Raw genomic sequence first — 15,297 nt, forward strand, 5'->3', positions numbered from 1 at the left:
GAGTGTGCGTGTGTGTAAGTGTGTGTTTATGTGAGTGTATGTGTGTATGAGTGAGTATGTGTGTGTATGTATATGAGTGAGTATGTGTGTGTGTGCGTGTGTGTATGCGTGTGTGTAAGTGTGTGTTTATGTGAGTGTATGTGTGTATGAGTGTGCGTGTGTGTGTAAGTGAGTGTATGTGTGTATGAGTGTGCGTGTGTGTGTAAGTGAGTGTATGTGTGTATGAGTGTGCGTGTGTGTGTAAGTGTGTGTAAGTGTGTGTATGTTTGTATGAGTGTATGTGTGTAAGTGTGTGTAAGTGTGTGTATGTGTGTATGAGTGTGTGTGTGTGTAAGTTTGTGTAAGTGTGTGTATGTGTGTATGAGTATGTGTGTGTGTGTGTGTGTGTGTGTATGTATGCGTGTGTGTGTAAGTGTGTGTATGTGTGTATGAGTGTGCGTGTGTGTGTAAGTGTGTGTATGTGTGTATGAGTGTGCGTGTGTGTGTAAGTGTGTGTATGTGTGTATGAGTGTGTGTGTGTGTAAGGTTGTGTAGTGTGTGTATGTGTGTATGAGTGTGCGTGTGTGTGTAATGTGTTGTGTTATGTGTGTTGGTGTGTGTGTAAGTGTGTGTAATGTGTGTGTATGTGTGTAGTGTGTGTGGTGTGTGTGTAAGTGTGTGTATGTGTGTATGAGGTGTGTGTGTAAATGTGTGTATGTGTGTATGAGTGTGTGTGTGTAAGTGTAGTGTGATGTGTGTATGAGTGTGCGGTGTGTGTGGTGTAAGTGTGTATGAGTGTTGTGTGTAAGTGTGTATGTGTGTATGTGTGTGTGTGTGTAAGTGTGTGTATGTGGTGTATGTATGAGTGTGCGTGTGTGTGTAAGTGTGTGTATGTGTGTATAAGTGTGCGTGTGTGTGTAAGTGTGTGTATGTGTGTATGAGTGTGCGTAGTGGGGACGTCTCTCACCTCGTACTCCTCTTTGAAGCCGTAGCCCTCGGCGCACTTCATCTGGGTGATGTGCTGGAGCAGGTCGGCCACGCGGATGGCGGGGTGCAGCTGGCCCGTCTGGTACGGCACGTCCACCACCGCCTCCCTCTTCTTGTAGGAGTGGGTGTGCGACTGCACCAGGCTGCTGGTGTCGCTCGCCATGGTCTGGCTCTCATCTGCAACACGGGGAGAGAGTGCGAGGGAGAGGCGCGGTCACTCGGGGTGCTACGTCACAGGGCCGCGTTTCGGTGACAGCCGAGACTCAACATCGAGTGGAGGGACACGACACCGCTCAGTCACTGGGTGAGAAGATGTGGAGTGGCATGAGTTCTCACAGAACGAAAAGCTCAGTTCTGATGGTTTGTGGAAAACATATGGACTGAAGCCTTTGGCTCTTTCCTTATGCAACAGCTGAAATGAAACAGCGCTTCAGGGAAATGTGGAGTAAACACAAACATAAAGGCAGACTTCTGAGAACAGGTGGCACCATGTATGACTGTGGAGGAAAACTCAAGTTACGTTTCTAAAACAATTCTTCAATAAGCAATCCTTATAGAATATTTTAATATATACACTTTTTTAATCCATCCAAATCTTAGCGCTAAAGTCTCCAATACAATGAAACAATGGTAAAGTGAGCCTTCGGGAGCGTGGTTATGGTCACGTGGGTTTTGATGAGACACCTTCAAAAGGTAGTGAAGTAAAACAACTGGGCAATAAATAAATAAGAAAATAAATAAGGACAGATGCAAGAAAAAAATAAGACACCCACGTACGCATGGTGAGACCACGCTGGGCCGCAGGACGTGCCATGCTAGCTAAAAATGGCTTCACGGTGGACACAGAGGGCATGAGATGCTATATGGCAACTGCCAGGCAAGGCAACACAACACACATCAGAAGTGGCCAAAATTGGCATCCTTCTGCATGAAGCAACACAGTCTCCTCCTCCACCAGGGCACACTTACCATTAATGGGCACTTTTTAAGAAGGTACATAAGAGGTTAATTGTGAAGAGAAGAGAGAGGAGGAGAGAAAGGAAACAGGGTATAAGCAACAATACAGCATGAGCACCTGTACAGTTTTGTACTTGAGCCAATCTAGGCAAGGTCACATTCTGGGTCCTTACTGAACTTCCTATTCAACAAAAGGGCGTCTATGAACAAGCCAGCCCTATGATAAATTACTTAGATATATCTTTACTTTTTCTGAGATGTCATCTGACTTGGCCATTTCAATACTAGCAAAACTTCATCATAGAATTCAAAAATTACAGCCAAAAGTGAAATATTGATTTTAAAAGTTTGTCCAATTAAATGTATAATTTTCTTACCGTTTTAAAATGACTTGTGAAAATTAGATTTTGCACATCTTGAATGATTAGAATTTACTGACCCCTGAAGCAAGCTAACCACATACAAACAAACTACCGGCACTAACAACCTGCTAATTATAAAAAAACCCCATCTTATCGCTGTTAGATGTAACTCAAACCATTTTGTGTTTCCATAACAATACATTTTCTAGAAAGTACAATAATCATGTGACTCTTGGAGTGAGAACACTATAGTCACGACAGTTCTGGAATGTTATATACAGTAGTTCTGCACACGCATATTGTGGCCCAGAAGCCATACATTATTAATACATTGTGCCACACACTTACTTTTATCACCGCAATATACTTTTATATAATGAAAACTTGGGTTTTGTTGAGAAAACTTCATGCCGCATTGTTATGATGATAATTAATAAGTTACTATTCTTTTTTTATGCCAAGAAAGAAAAACAACAACTAATGAATACTGGCTAAAAAAAGAGAAAAACAAGAATGTCACTAGTCATTGGCCAAAGGCAAGAGCATCTTTAAAAGGAATAATGCATAAGGCTCTTTACTGAGGAGAGAGACAACGATTCAGAGAGTGAGAGGAACACTGCTAACCTCTCTCTTTCTCTTTCCTTTCCTTCAACTGACTGGCATCGCCCTCTCTAAGCGGAGAGAGAGAGAGAGCCGCATGCCTTTCGCTTCCTCCGGGCGTGCGCGGCGGCGCTAGCTCGCGGCCGGGCGGCGGCCGCGATGCTCTGTCACTGCCCCTCATCCTCTCCACATCGTCTGTCCAGCACACGAGAGGTCATACACACACGTGACGGCACACGCACGACACGGAATGCGGATGGGATGGAGTGAAGCCAGCCTTAGCTCGGGGGGGGGGGAGAAAAAAGCCCCCCCCCCCGTCTCACAGAGAAGGACAGCAGGCAGGTATGGAGATGAAGAAGCCATCCTCAGTGCATTAGCAGAACCAAACAAACCAAGGAACTGGGCATTCCATGTTCTCAGAACACATTTCTACATTCATTTCCCCTGAAAAAAACACTTCAAGAGTCCTTTACTTTGGGGGCCTTAAGTAGACATTAATTATCCTCTATTGAGTTCAATATAAATTTTCCTACAGTACCGATATAAATTACATGCATGAGAAGAGTACATTGCCAAATTCACAACCATAAAAATTCTAACATTCATAACCATTCATAAACATGTATAACCAGTTATAATGACTCAAACTGTATTAGCACATATGTCATTGTTATTCTGTTTGCTCTTTAAAATTTGATGTCAGCAGTAAAGGAACGGCTATGAATGTTCTTGAATAATTATTAATGCCTTTAAGCAGTCCAGCTATAGTGAATTAATTGCTATGAATGTGGTCTTGTAATCTCATTCCGTGCTTCATAAAAATGTAGGTATACCTAAGACCCCGGAAGTAAGTTACAAACACATAATAAATGTGCATGATCTATCTCATAAGTATGAAGAGAAAGGGTTCTCACCTAGGATAGCAGTGGGCACAAATGGGTCTGCCCAACCCCCCAGAAGCAGGGCAGATTGGAGGGGAACAGAGGGGTACAGAGAGGAGAGAACAAGCCAGTGAATAAGAGAGTGACCTTGCAACCCGCTAAGAGGACAAAGCAGAGAAGAGCTGACATTCGTGTTAGTTACTGAATCAGAACGCTTGTGTGGGAAAACACAACACTAAGGTTTCAACAGAAACAAAAACCAGGCCAAATTCACTGTACAGCAAATTAATTCCACTGCAAAAAATGACCACGCAAACACATTATATCATGTGGAAAATTGCTTCATGATATAAACAGCAAAATTAACAGTGTTATACAGCATTAAATTAACTAACAAAGTTTACATAAGTTCAGTAGAGACCATATGCTCTCTATTAGCCTTTAACGTAATCTATTAGAGCTTACATTACACTGAACATATGCTGTGATATCAAGCAAAATAAGACCAAATCCTTTGCACAGAATGATAGAGAAAGCTGCTGAACTGGAAGTTTAGAAGTAAAAAAAGGCGAGTGGAAATGCGCTATCGCACACAGTATGGGTCAGTCCACTTAAAACAACACTGCAGAAAAGCTACCTGTGCTCTATCAGCTTAGTCCCACAGACCAATCAGAAATGTGTAAGCTGCTACCTACAGCCTATAGCAGTACTGTAGCCAGAGACTGCTGACACAGCACAAAATTGAGCAATTTCTTGTTGCACAAAGCTCTGAATTGATGTGGACCTGAAACCAAAACAAGCCACTAATGACCTCATCTGCATGTCTCAATGAGACGAGCCTGCGGGTATTACAATGCACAGCGAGAGCAGAGACAGAAGGTGCGTTACCTGGGTAATAGGAGTTGGGTACAGTGGTGCTTAGAGTGTTCGCCTTCATTGTGAACGATGTTGGTGAGGACACCGCTTTGAGGATAAAGAAAAGACAGTTCCTTACAAAGTGTGCAGGGTTTCATTATCCTGGTGAACAAAACCCCGAGTGCCTTTTTACTACATACCAAAGGAAAGTCTGAGAAATGAAAAAACATGTCCTTATCCTGCGTGACCTTCATAGGTTCCTTGTTTCAGGTACCGTGCTATTCATTTACATACTTAATATTCACTTCATTCATTTGGGTTGAATGCTGTTCTCAAAGTAAAAATTCCAGCAATTCCAGGAATTTAACCCAGAGTATTCTGGTCACAAGCCAAGTTCTATAAACTCTTCTACACTGCTCTTGTTACTGCATGTGTGTTTCTGAGTGTGGATCGCTACTGAAATGCCCAGATGCATGGAGGGTAACTCTTTGGCTGATAAACAGTGTGTGGAAGACGCCCTGCTTGGGCTACAGCTGGCTGGCCCAGTTTAGGATGGTAACCTGACTGCCGATTAAGAGAATCGTTCTGATAGGCGGCCGACTGAGGTCGTGTCTGGGGAGTACTGTTGTCTGATTAGCATCTGAAGGTGGTCAGACAGTGAGCAGGAGTGCGAACAGGGCATAATCTGCTCCTCAGACAGATTAGCAAGGTCACACAGGTTCCTCCGTTCCACAAATTATCCACAGAGGAGGCAAAAGACACTGACCACTTCTGATTGGTCAACACTCTTTGGATGACCAGGACAATGTTCCCAGAAGGGGCGATATGACCACATGCAACAGGGTCAAATCATTGCGCAAACACTTTGTTTGGGCAAGGTCAACCCAGGGGAAGACGACAGATTTGTAATTATATCTGGGTCAGAGGCTGACAATGAGGTGGGACAACTTATGGTATTTACTCACTGTCCAACCATGACATATGTATGTGATTTTGTTAGCTTTACCACAAGAGACCATTTGTAATCTGTTCATCATTACCTAATTACCAACTAAAGAAATGCTGCTGTGATTACTAATAAAAACCGGGGTTTATAGATAAATGAGAAGTTCATCGGAAGGTCTCTTGGAAATTCATTGAAAACACTTTCCTGTTGTTTCTATCACTATTTTAAGTTGATACATGAGGCTTCGTTCTCAAGACTATTTTTATTTTCACTCATAAATCACAACTTTCACTTTTAATCATAAATTGCCCTCATTAGCAGCTGCTAATCATTATAAAACATTTTACCTTCAAAAAACAGTTGCAGCAAGTGACAAAACTATTCACACCTGTAAATCTCAAATCATAAATGTAACTGTCATCCCATGACTGCAAGGAAAAGTGACTATGTGTCATGGGACGATAAATCCAGTCATCTGCACACATGCTACTCATTTTGTATGCACAAAGCCAGTTATGTGTGGCCTGTATCAGCCAGCCCCAGACACTTACGCCTGCTGTTGGGGTTGTGTGTGTCCATGAAGGAGAAGGCCTCGTCACAGTTAGTGCCCTGCTCCGTGTAGCTCTTGTCCATCGAGTTCACCATCACCGTCATCTCCTGTCGAGTGCTGCTCAGCGTCTCCTTGCGCTTTTTCGCAAGTTTCCTTGATTTGGCACAAAAAAAAAAGAACAACAAACAGTGAACATCACCTCTGCACTTTTCCCCTCAGAGAAATGTGCCCTTCTTAGCGCTAACACTGCGGCTGTTTGGATCCATGCAGAAGCTAACCCAGCCAAACGAGCGTCTGCAGTAGTATCTCTAAAGGCTACACGGATGGTTCACTCAGACCTGGGGACAGTGCCAAATGTGTACAATAGTAATCAGCCCTTTACTTTATGCATGCTTGGTAAACCTAACTATACACTTCACCAAGGTTCATTTTCAAATGCTTATTAACATTTAGGCTTTTTACAGAGAACTTACCATTTAAATTAAGCACTGAATTACACTTAGATGACAAACAGAATGTGACAAAATATAGTAAAAAATAAAAAGATGATTGGAGAAATAACCAGACTGTCCTAAAGGCAGTTTAATGTCTAAGTTTCAATTTTAAAATGTATTTTTGTCTACCTTCATTATCAGGACTCTTGTGAATCCACCTTACTCGTAACAGAATGGCAGTGAAAATGCTGATGCTCATTCCAGCACTCTAAGTACAAAGGCACTCGTCCATAAACCCAATTTAAAGACAACTGAAGCATTTCAGAGCATTCTAAAATCTTCTATCTCAACAGTGAGGATGGAAAAAAATGAACAACAATTGTTGAGCTGATAGCGTACACCTTTAAAGGAGACATATAAAGATGGAAGGGTTAAATATATGATCATGGAACATAGTAAGATCTTATACAAGTCTCCAAAGATAGAATTCCCTGAACTATACAGAAAATGAGGACGGGCACACACAGCCCCGAAAACACACCTCATGATCACAGCCTGGGTTATAAGAAGCGCAGAATCTAGCCTGATATTATTCTCCAGTCTTTGGAAAATGTCATGAGACGCTATCGACTGCCTGAGCCTGCCACTGCACTGTCCCCTCGGGGGCCATCTTCTATAGCCACAGCGCTTCAAAACACCAGAGGGTCTGACAGCTCAGCACTGGCAGAATAATGTGTACAAAAGCCCTATGGACTCCATTTCCCATAAGCCCCTGCAAGAAATGAGGACCTAGCACCACAGAGAGGCCCTGCTCTCTCCAGCAAAAAGAGAATACACAGAATCAATGATGAATGTAAAATAAAACTAATAGGCTCAAAACCTGATTCGCCTACAAATCAAAGGACGGTTTTTATTTGAGAAGAAGACAGAAGTATGGTATGGAGCATTAAATCCAGATGTTTAAATGTGCTTCACTCATAAATGGGATTTCACTTACCATAAGCAACAAAGGGAAGACAGTTAGTTACTTTAAGAGCCCGGTGTAGCACAGCCAATACCCCATCAAGATTACATTGTTAAAAAAAAAAAATCATCATTTCACTCACTCAGGGTTTTGCAACTCAAGTAATCTAATGTGTATGCTGTTATTCCCTCCACTGCACTGCTCTCACTAAAATGCAGAGATGCTGTGTTCATTACTACAGGCAGTGATAATAATGAATGGTGTTTTCCTACATGTCTGCAGGGGTTACCGTGGAATAGTCCAGCTGACAGAGCACGGCAGTGTGCAACTGTGGGGGGGGGGGGGGGCAGGTGATTCCCCTCTATTTATAGCGCCTTGAACAGGAATCCGTTGTGCCGCGAGGAGCGGGGTTAGCAGGCACGCGTACGTGCGTGCGTCCGCGCCAAAGAGCCGATGAAAGGGGGCCTGTGTTTGTGGCCCCCACCCCCGGCCCGGAACGGACTCGCGGCGGCGCCGCTCGGGGTGGCCCCCACCACACTGATCAGTCAAAGCAATGCCAAACCGCTTCCCTCCCACCTGCCCGGCCGCCCCACACGCTGCCAAACTGACACTCAGTATTCCGCAGCAACGACCAGCCGAGAAACAACACACTTCTTCATGAGAGCGGAGGACCAAGCGAGACCACAGAAAAGCTAGCCTAAAAAGCTTCCTCTCATAAAACCACAAGAAACTAAAACATGGTACTGTATTTTCTGAACAGAGATATACTCAGTGATTAGCAGGTGGCTGAACATTTGGATCAATTTCCATCCAAACTGATGCTGGATAATTGTTTGCTTATCACCCATGGTAAGCCTGATTCATGTTGTCTACCAGATGTCCTCTCCCACGGCTTGCGATTTATATGCAGTCCTTTCACACAGCAAAAGATTTGCTGACACAAAGGCTCAGTTCATTGCTGAGACGTCCACTGACTGCATCTGACAGGAGATCTCAACCTGCCAGTCTGTGATTACAAACACGGATCAAATCTCCCTGATATCAACAATGACATCAGCTCTCGCTGCGTCTATGTTCTGAATAGTAACGCATCATAAAGTTAAAATGGCATCCCATTCTCTAGTCCGATGGGTATAACCACAGTGCAGGTCATGGCAGCTACTGCAGACGGATGTTAACTCAAAACCTTCCACAAGATTCCATATCTTATATTTTCCATTGTTGCAGCCACGGCAGGTCTACTCTTGTGAAATGGAAAGCAGGAGTTTCCCCTGATTTAGACGTCTCACAAAGGCTGACTAAAACAAACTGTCAAACAACCCCGACCCGTGTTTGACCTCGCAATCAAAATGGCTGTCAAATTAACAAAGCTACTGGCTTGTACCACATGAAAATGAGTTACTTCCCTGGAAACCTCCACGTGCTCCATGAATGGCTACATTTGGCTTTCACTTGTAGAGGCATCTCCCTGCTCTACGTCCAGGTCCAGTGTTAGCCAGAACCAGCCGGGACACAGTATGGGTTAACCCTAACATCCCCCTTTTAGCTCCACAAAACTTGCACCTGCAGGTCCCTTACTTCGCTCACCAAGTCCGACCGTGTCGAGGACGGTCACCACGGTCCGCTGACCTCACCGTCTCTTCTTCGAGTGCCGATTTGTCAGATGCTGTGCGACCCAGAGCTTCTTTTGTTACGGCACAATAATTATGATTTCGAAGCGCTTCCTCCGACCGTGTCAGAATCATAAACATGTCTGAGGGTGCGCTGATCCCCGACGATCACAGATCAATTCCGCTAGACTCACGGCACCGTACAGGCGTGTGCATCCCCGAGGCTCCGCGCGGCCGCTGAGCCAGGAGAGATTTACACAGGAATGAATCCGTCATAAACAACCCCGCAATATTACACTTTCTGCAAAATTCCTGGATCTGTTCCCTTGCAAAGAAGGTAATGGAAACACAAATCATACATGTTTATGCATCTAGTAGAAGTATTTCTTATGCCCCCAATCTCATATTAGCAATGTATAAAATCAGATTTACTGCAGGGAACTTCCAAGGTAATAAAACTTCAGAGATGAACAGTAATACCCCCACTGAAACACCAAAAGCTAATCTAGACATGGCATTTGCAAATACCAGCTTAAATTTACGGCTGCTTCTCCTAATCAGAATATGCATTTATTCCAGTCCAGAAGCAAGCTTCATCTGACATTTGTCACATAAATCGTTAGTCCCCTTTGCACTTAAAAACAAATTAAAGTGTCAGCTGAAGCCTTGTGAAATTACAGTGAGTGCTGCAATCGCAATCAAGGTACCTGCTTTTGGAATTTTCCTCATTTAAATATTTAAATGAAGAGCATTTGTGAGCAGCTGAGGGCTTCTCCTACAGTGGGAAATCAATACTGAGGCACTTAATAGCGAGTATCTAACAACAAGCCCTTCAGTTAAAAAAAAAAAAGAAAAAAAAGGCACCTGCAAGCCGATACAAGCAACGGAACGCGCGGCGCGATGAAGAGGTCTCGGAAGATGAGAAAACACAACCTGAGCTTATTACCGCAACTCCTCCTTTAAGGTTATGGATGATGCGGGCTCCTAATGCGATACTCTCCGGGAGGATAACGGCTCGGGTGTGTACCCACACAATCCCGCGTGTCATTTGCGATGGGGAAACAGCGTGGGGAAACAACGGCGTCTCTATCCATCCCCGCGGAAGCAAAGCGTGACCCCAGAATGCATGCGAATATGCTCCAGTGTAATGGGCAGCTCTGAGCTAATGGACCGATCCCGCAGTCTTTCCACTATCAATCTTGTTTATTCAATTAAGCACCTCTCCTGTGCCATATGGCAGCAAGCCCCCGCTGCCTTCGAACTGCCATTTGCACACAAGACCCCACAGGAAGCTAATAGTTTAACCGTTACTCCAGATTTGTTTGACAAAAGCGGCATTAAATCCACGCCGTCATTTCGAGCGTAATCTGCGGCGCACCGCGAGCAGACAGACTGAGCTTGTTTTGCTCCTACTGTCTCTCAGTCGAAGGGGGAAATTAACAACTCCCGCCCGTGGCAGGGCCGCAGATTTCGTTACGCAACGTAATTGGAAGATCGCGTTTAACTGCAAATGTAACAATGAGAAAAATCAACGCCGCTTTGTTGCACCAGAAATACAATTTTGTCTTGTTTCCCCCCCCCCCCTTTTTTTTTGGGGTGGAGGGGGGTCCATTCTGGCATTTTTGCCTACTCTCTTGCCACAAACTAATCTGAGATGTCAGGATAATGATGCGGAAAGCGCAAATCCAGCTATTTGCATTTATGAGATGGCAGAACTCAGCGGGATGGAGCCCCTTCCATTGCTGATGCATTTAAGATTAACTACCATGCCACTAGCGTCTCCTTACTGCGGAGCAGACGAAAAACAACGGGGGGTGTTTGACTCCCCTCTGGTAAGGTAGGCAAGGCGAGTTATGATAATAATAATAACAGTAACAGCCAAGTGAGATGTGATGAGGATGTTTGTCACTGTTCTTCCAGTTCGTTCGGTGATGGGAGAGGAAGGCCTCATGAATTCCATAATGGGGGAGAAAATAACGTGCTGTCAATCATCAAGTTGTGCCAACTGATAAAAAAAAATAAAAATTCATAAAACACTATGACTGGTTCAAATCAGTGAGTCACTGGAGGTTCCATCTATTGTTTGGCTCATGAAGTTTGAGTGGTCTTTCTTTCCTTGGACTTCTTTTTGGAGAATGTCATAGACATAGCTGGGTAATATAGGTTATCACTAGAATTGTACCTTGTGACAATATAAAATGATGTTTGTTAGGTTAATATTACAGTGATTATAAATGGTTCTTGGTGATACAGCACTTCGGTATTCCTGAGACTAACACTGATGTTCACCAAAACTGCATGTTTCTCAGGATAAGAGCATCTTCCAAGTGATTGTAATGTAATGTACAGCATGAGAGGTAGGAAAGTCTTATCTGAGCACGCTGTCAATTTAGGAATTAGCACTCAAGCCTGGGTCCTAGACCAAGGGCCTGACCTCCTTGAGTGCCTGACTGACACTGACAAAAAAGCTTCTTTGGTGAGAAACCATCAATTGAAAGATTACATATTTCAATGAGGAAACATGACAGCCACAATATATGAAACAAACTATAGTTTATATTAGCCCTTTATAATCCCATTTACATCCATGGTATTCTACTACTTTATAAAGCAAAGATAAACCGCAGTGCTTTATGACAGCTGTCATAGCTGACATATGCTCTGTGAAAAATGAAACCAAACATGTAGGCGTATCTGGTACATTGCTGTCAGTTTCCATAAAACTTATAATTGCTTCATAAATGTACAATGCCACGCACGTGAAGGTGTTGTACAAGGTTGATGACAGCCTTATGAAATTATCCTTAATGTAAAACGTGACTGCAATACCGCAATGTGGTCTGAAAGGCTGTCGGGGGCAAAGCAGCAAATTGTAATGCTGACGTTCTCGGTCCCTGGAACCTCAATCACAAAATTCGTAACTTGGAGACATGAGGACACAGTTCATAAATATCCCTGGGTTTGTAAAACCCTTTACATGCATGAAAGGACACACCTCAGAGGGTTAACCGAGGAGACATGTCTAGTGGCGCGTTTCATGTAGAAAGTTCACAGATGATTGAAATAAAAGTTTTTCTGCATGCCCACCCCCACACACACACACACACAAAATGTAATGTCCTTCAAAGGTCACACGCACCTTTGCTGAATGTTTATGGTAGAGTTGGGTTTCAGCAGTATAACCTGGGATTTTTTTTCAGTGAGAATGACAGACGAAGTGGGGTGCCAATTTCAAAGGCAGTGAATAAAGCAGTGAAGGTTTCACCATCGTGAGTCAAAGAATATTTGCTCTTGAAAAAAAAAATACTGACCATGCTGAACATTTTTTTCCCAAACTGTAAGCACAATGCGTTTACTTGAGCATATGAATCCAACCATCTGTCCATCAACTGTCAACTGGAAACCATCCACTGAACACAAGCAGTGTCATCTTGTGCACTTCTGAGATGCGTTTGACTGTGAAATCAATACATGGAAAGTGTTAAATAATCATTTGAAAAAGAAAAGGGGGGGGAAGTGATTTTTTCCACCGAAAAGGTGCGCATTTCATGTGCAAAGCACAGCTGTTTTAGCTCATCTTCCGAGTTAAAATCCCAGAGTGCCATCGAAGCCTGGCATAAACGCAGAGCGCCTCTGTACCTTTCGCAGCCGCTAAGCTTTGAAACCTGCGTTTGGTGTATTCACCCGGGAGAGGGCTGTGATTGAACCCCCTCCACAAGCCACTGCTGGGATTTGACAAAGCGTAACCAGCCTATTTCCCAGCAAATGTCAGGCCTCGATCCTTCTGGGGAGCGCGGTGGGAGTGCAAGCATAGAACAAAACAAAGAAAAAGTATTAAACAAACGTGAACGTGTTTCCAATAATAATAAAAAATACATCACGGAGGTACCCGCTGATGCAACTAGTTCTCAACCAAAGCACAATCTAACATATTTACAGAAAGACCTGTGATGTGGGCTTTTTTTAACGTGCTTAAACGTCGAAAGCTGGAGAATATGGAGTTAACAAAAGTGAAATTCGGGCGACAAAGAAAGATTTACGGAGAGTTGACGAGAACAATCACGAGCCGGGGAACGCATCGCAACGCGCTTCTGCTGCTGATTGCAGAGGAAAGCCAGTGTGCAATTTTGAGTTGGCAAGCGGCACCACGTCCCCTCGGCTTGTTTGTCTGAAGCTGCTTTTGTCTTACGTTAAAAATTTGCGATGGTTTACACGCGCCGGATGCTTCAAATTGTGCCTGTAATTACCATTTCGGCTGAGCTACCAGGCCTGCCCTCCCATGAAATCTGAGGAGCGAGCCGTATTCCTTTTAAGCCCTGCGGTAATGAGAAGTTAACCGCCACACACCCTCGCAGGGGGAAAAAACAGGACAGAAACGGCGACATGTTAACATATCTTTCGGCGAAGGAAAAAAAAAAAAAACAGCGGGGTGAAGCCGGCGGCTCGGAACATCCTCAAAAACGTGGCGCTCAGCGTGGCGGAACGAATTTTGGCGGCGAGGAGGAAAAAGCGACAGACAACAGGCGGGGCGGCTGCGGCGACGGAGCGGCCGCGGCAACGGAGCGTCCGTCATTAGGGCCGAGCGCGAACGGGGGGGCGAGATGACGAGGGGGCGGGGCAGAGAGAGGCGCGTGCGGCGGCCCGCATGAAAGGCCGCCTTTGTGCGGCTGGGGAGGTGCGGCAGCTCAATTCATCAGGCCGGAGGCGCGGACGTCCCGCCGCGGATCCCGCGGTAACCCGCCGGCTCCTGCCTCGTAAAGGAAGCGCGGGAAACTTTCCCATTGTCCGTGCCGTTTCACGCCGTCGACTGATCTGTGATCTTCTGTTCTTGTCCCTCAGGCATCATTATAGCTTCAGAGCTTTCTTTTAAAATAAGCCAAGCTTTCAGAATAGCGACGCAGAATAATTGAGGTTTCTGAATAATAAAGGCAACGTTTCACATGAAACCAAAATTAAACTTTTTAACTTACACATTTCAGGTGAATTCTGTTTTTGCCATTCCCACATAACCAGAGAACTATGTGGAAGAAGATTAAAGCAATCAGTCAATTCTAAGCATATGGGACACCTATTACCATGCATATGTACTGTAGTACATACCTTGCATGCACCTGCTTAATTTGGCTATTCAAAAGAGAATTCCTGATTTCAGCCATATTGGCTCTATGCTGAGAACCTTTTCCTTCAGTTGTGGCTGACCCAACTCCAGGAAAAGAAATTCACCCACCTTGACAGAAGCTGTTCATGTGGAGGCAAATACTTCCATCATTCCCATCTACCAGGATTATTCTGCCTTCATGGATCACCAGCCGCTTGGAATTTTTTGTGTGTCCCAGGACAATGTCATACACTTACAATCCAAGGAACACATCTGGTTGGCTGCAGCAAGAAACTAGCCTTCTCAAACAAGATGCACCAATGACCAATTAACTAAAATCACATCTATCGTTTACCTGGGTTTCTGAGCGTTTCTCCAATTTGGAATATTCAACTTTCGATGCCCGACTTTGTTCCATCAGTCACATTTCCCAGTGGGAATTTGGAGGAGTGGGTGTGTCCTCTGAAATACATGCTACCGACTATCACTTCCTGTCACTACACTTCCGGTCCCTATGCACTACCTGTCCCTGAGCACTTCCTGTTGCTGTGCAGTCCGCCAGCTGAGCTATACAGTCATTGTATCTCAGGAGTAATTTCACACACAGGCCAGAGGTGTCACTCTTGTGCATCCGTGCAAGACCCCACTTCCCTGGGGGGGGCACAAATACCAATAATACGCTGACCACCGCCCACCATGTGCAGTGGCCTGGCTCAGACATATTGAAACCCACTGCTTACAAGGACAAGCTACTCAGAAGGCCCTGGGCCAGAGTTTACCTGAGAAGAAAGCACTGTCCCTCACTGCCTCTGCCAGCCTCAGCATCAGTGATTCACATCAATACTTTGCACTGTAAAAATAATCTATATGCAATATAGCGCATTCTAATATTTTCACTGTGCTACTAAAATACAGCACACAGACCTGAAACGAGATGTGTTAATTTACACTTGTTCATTTAAACTGAAAGACAAATATCGGTAAAACGTTCCGATTAGAGGCTGTCAGCATTGTGCAACTGAGAAGAAAAGAGATGTGGAGGCATGACAGCGTAATTGTCGCATGCGAATTCCA

The 15,297-nt window shown here is 44.4% G+C and overlaps 1 protein-coding gene across 1 annotated transcript in view; it reads right to left on the reverse strand.

Moving 5' to 3' along the window:
• The window catches only part of LOC135260959 (receptor-type tyrosine-protein phosphatase mu-like), a 179,144-nt gene that overhangs the window by 35,047 nt on the left and 128,800 nt on the right, over positions 1-15,297 (reverse strand). The window contains exons 18-21 of the mRNA XM_064346723.1: positions 6,119-6,270; positions 4,655-4,729; positions 3,800-3,826; positions 947-1,143 (exon numbers count right to left, since the gene is read on the reverse strand). Coding sequence (XP_064202793.1) covers positions 947-1,143; positions 3,800-3,826; positions 4,655-4,729; positions 6,119-6,270 — 451 coding nt within the window. The remainder of the gene's footprint in view (positions 1-946; positions 1,144-3,799; positions 3,827-4,654; positions 4,730-6,118; positions 6,271-15,297) is intronic.

Source organism: Anguilla rostrata, chromosome 8 (assembly GCF_018555375.3).
Source record: "Anguilla rostrata isolate EN2019 chromosome 8, ASM1855537v3, whole genome shotgun sequence".
Taxonomy (NCBI): Eukaryota; Metazoa; Chordata; class Actinopteri; order Anguilliformes; family Anguillidae; genus Anguilla; species Anguilla rostrata.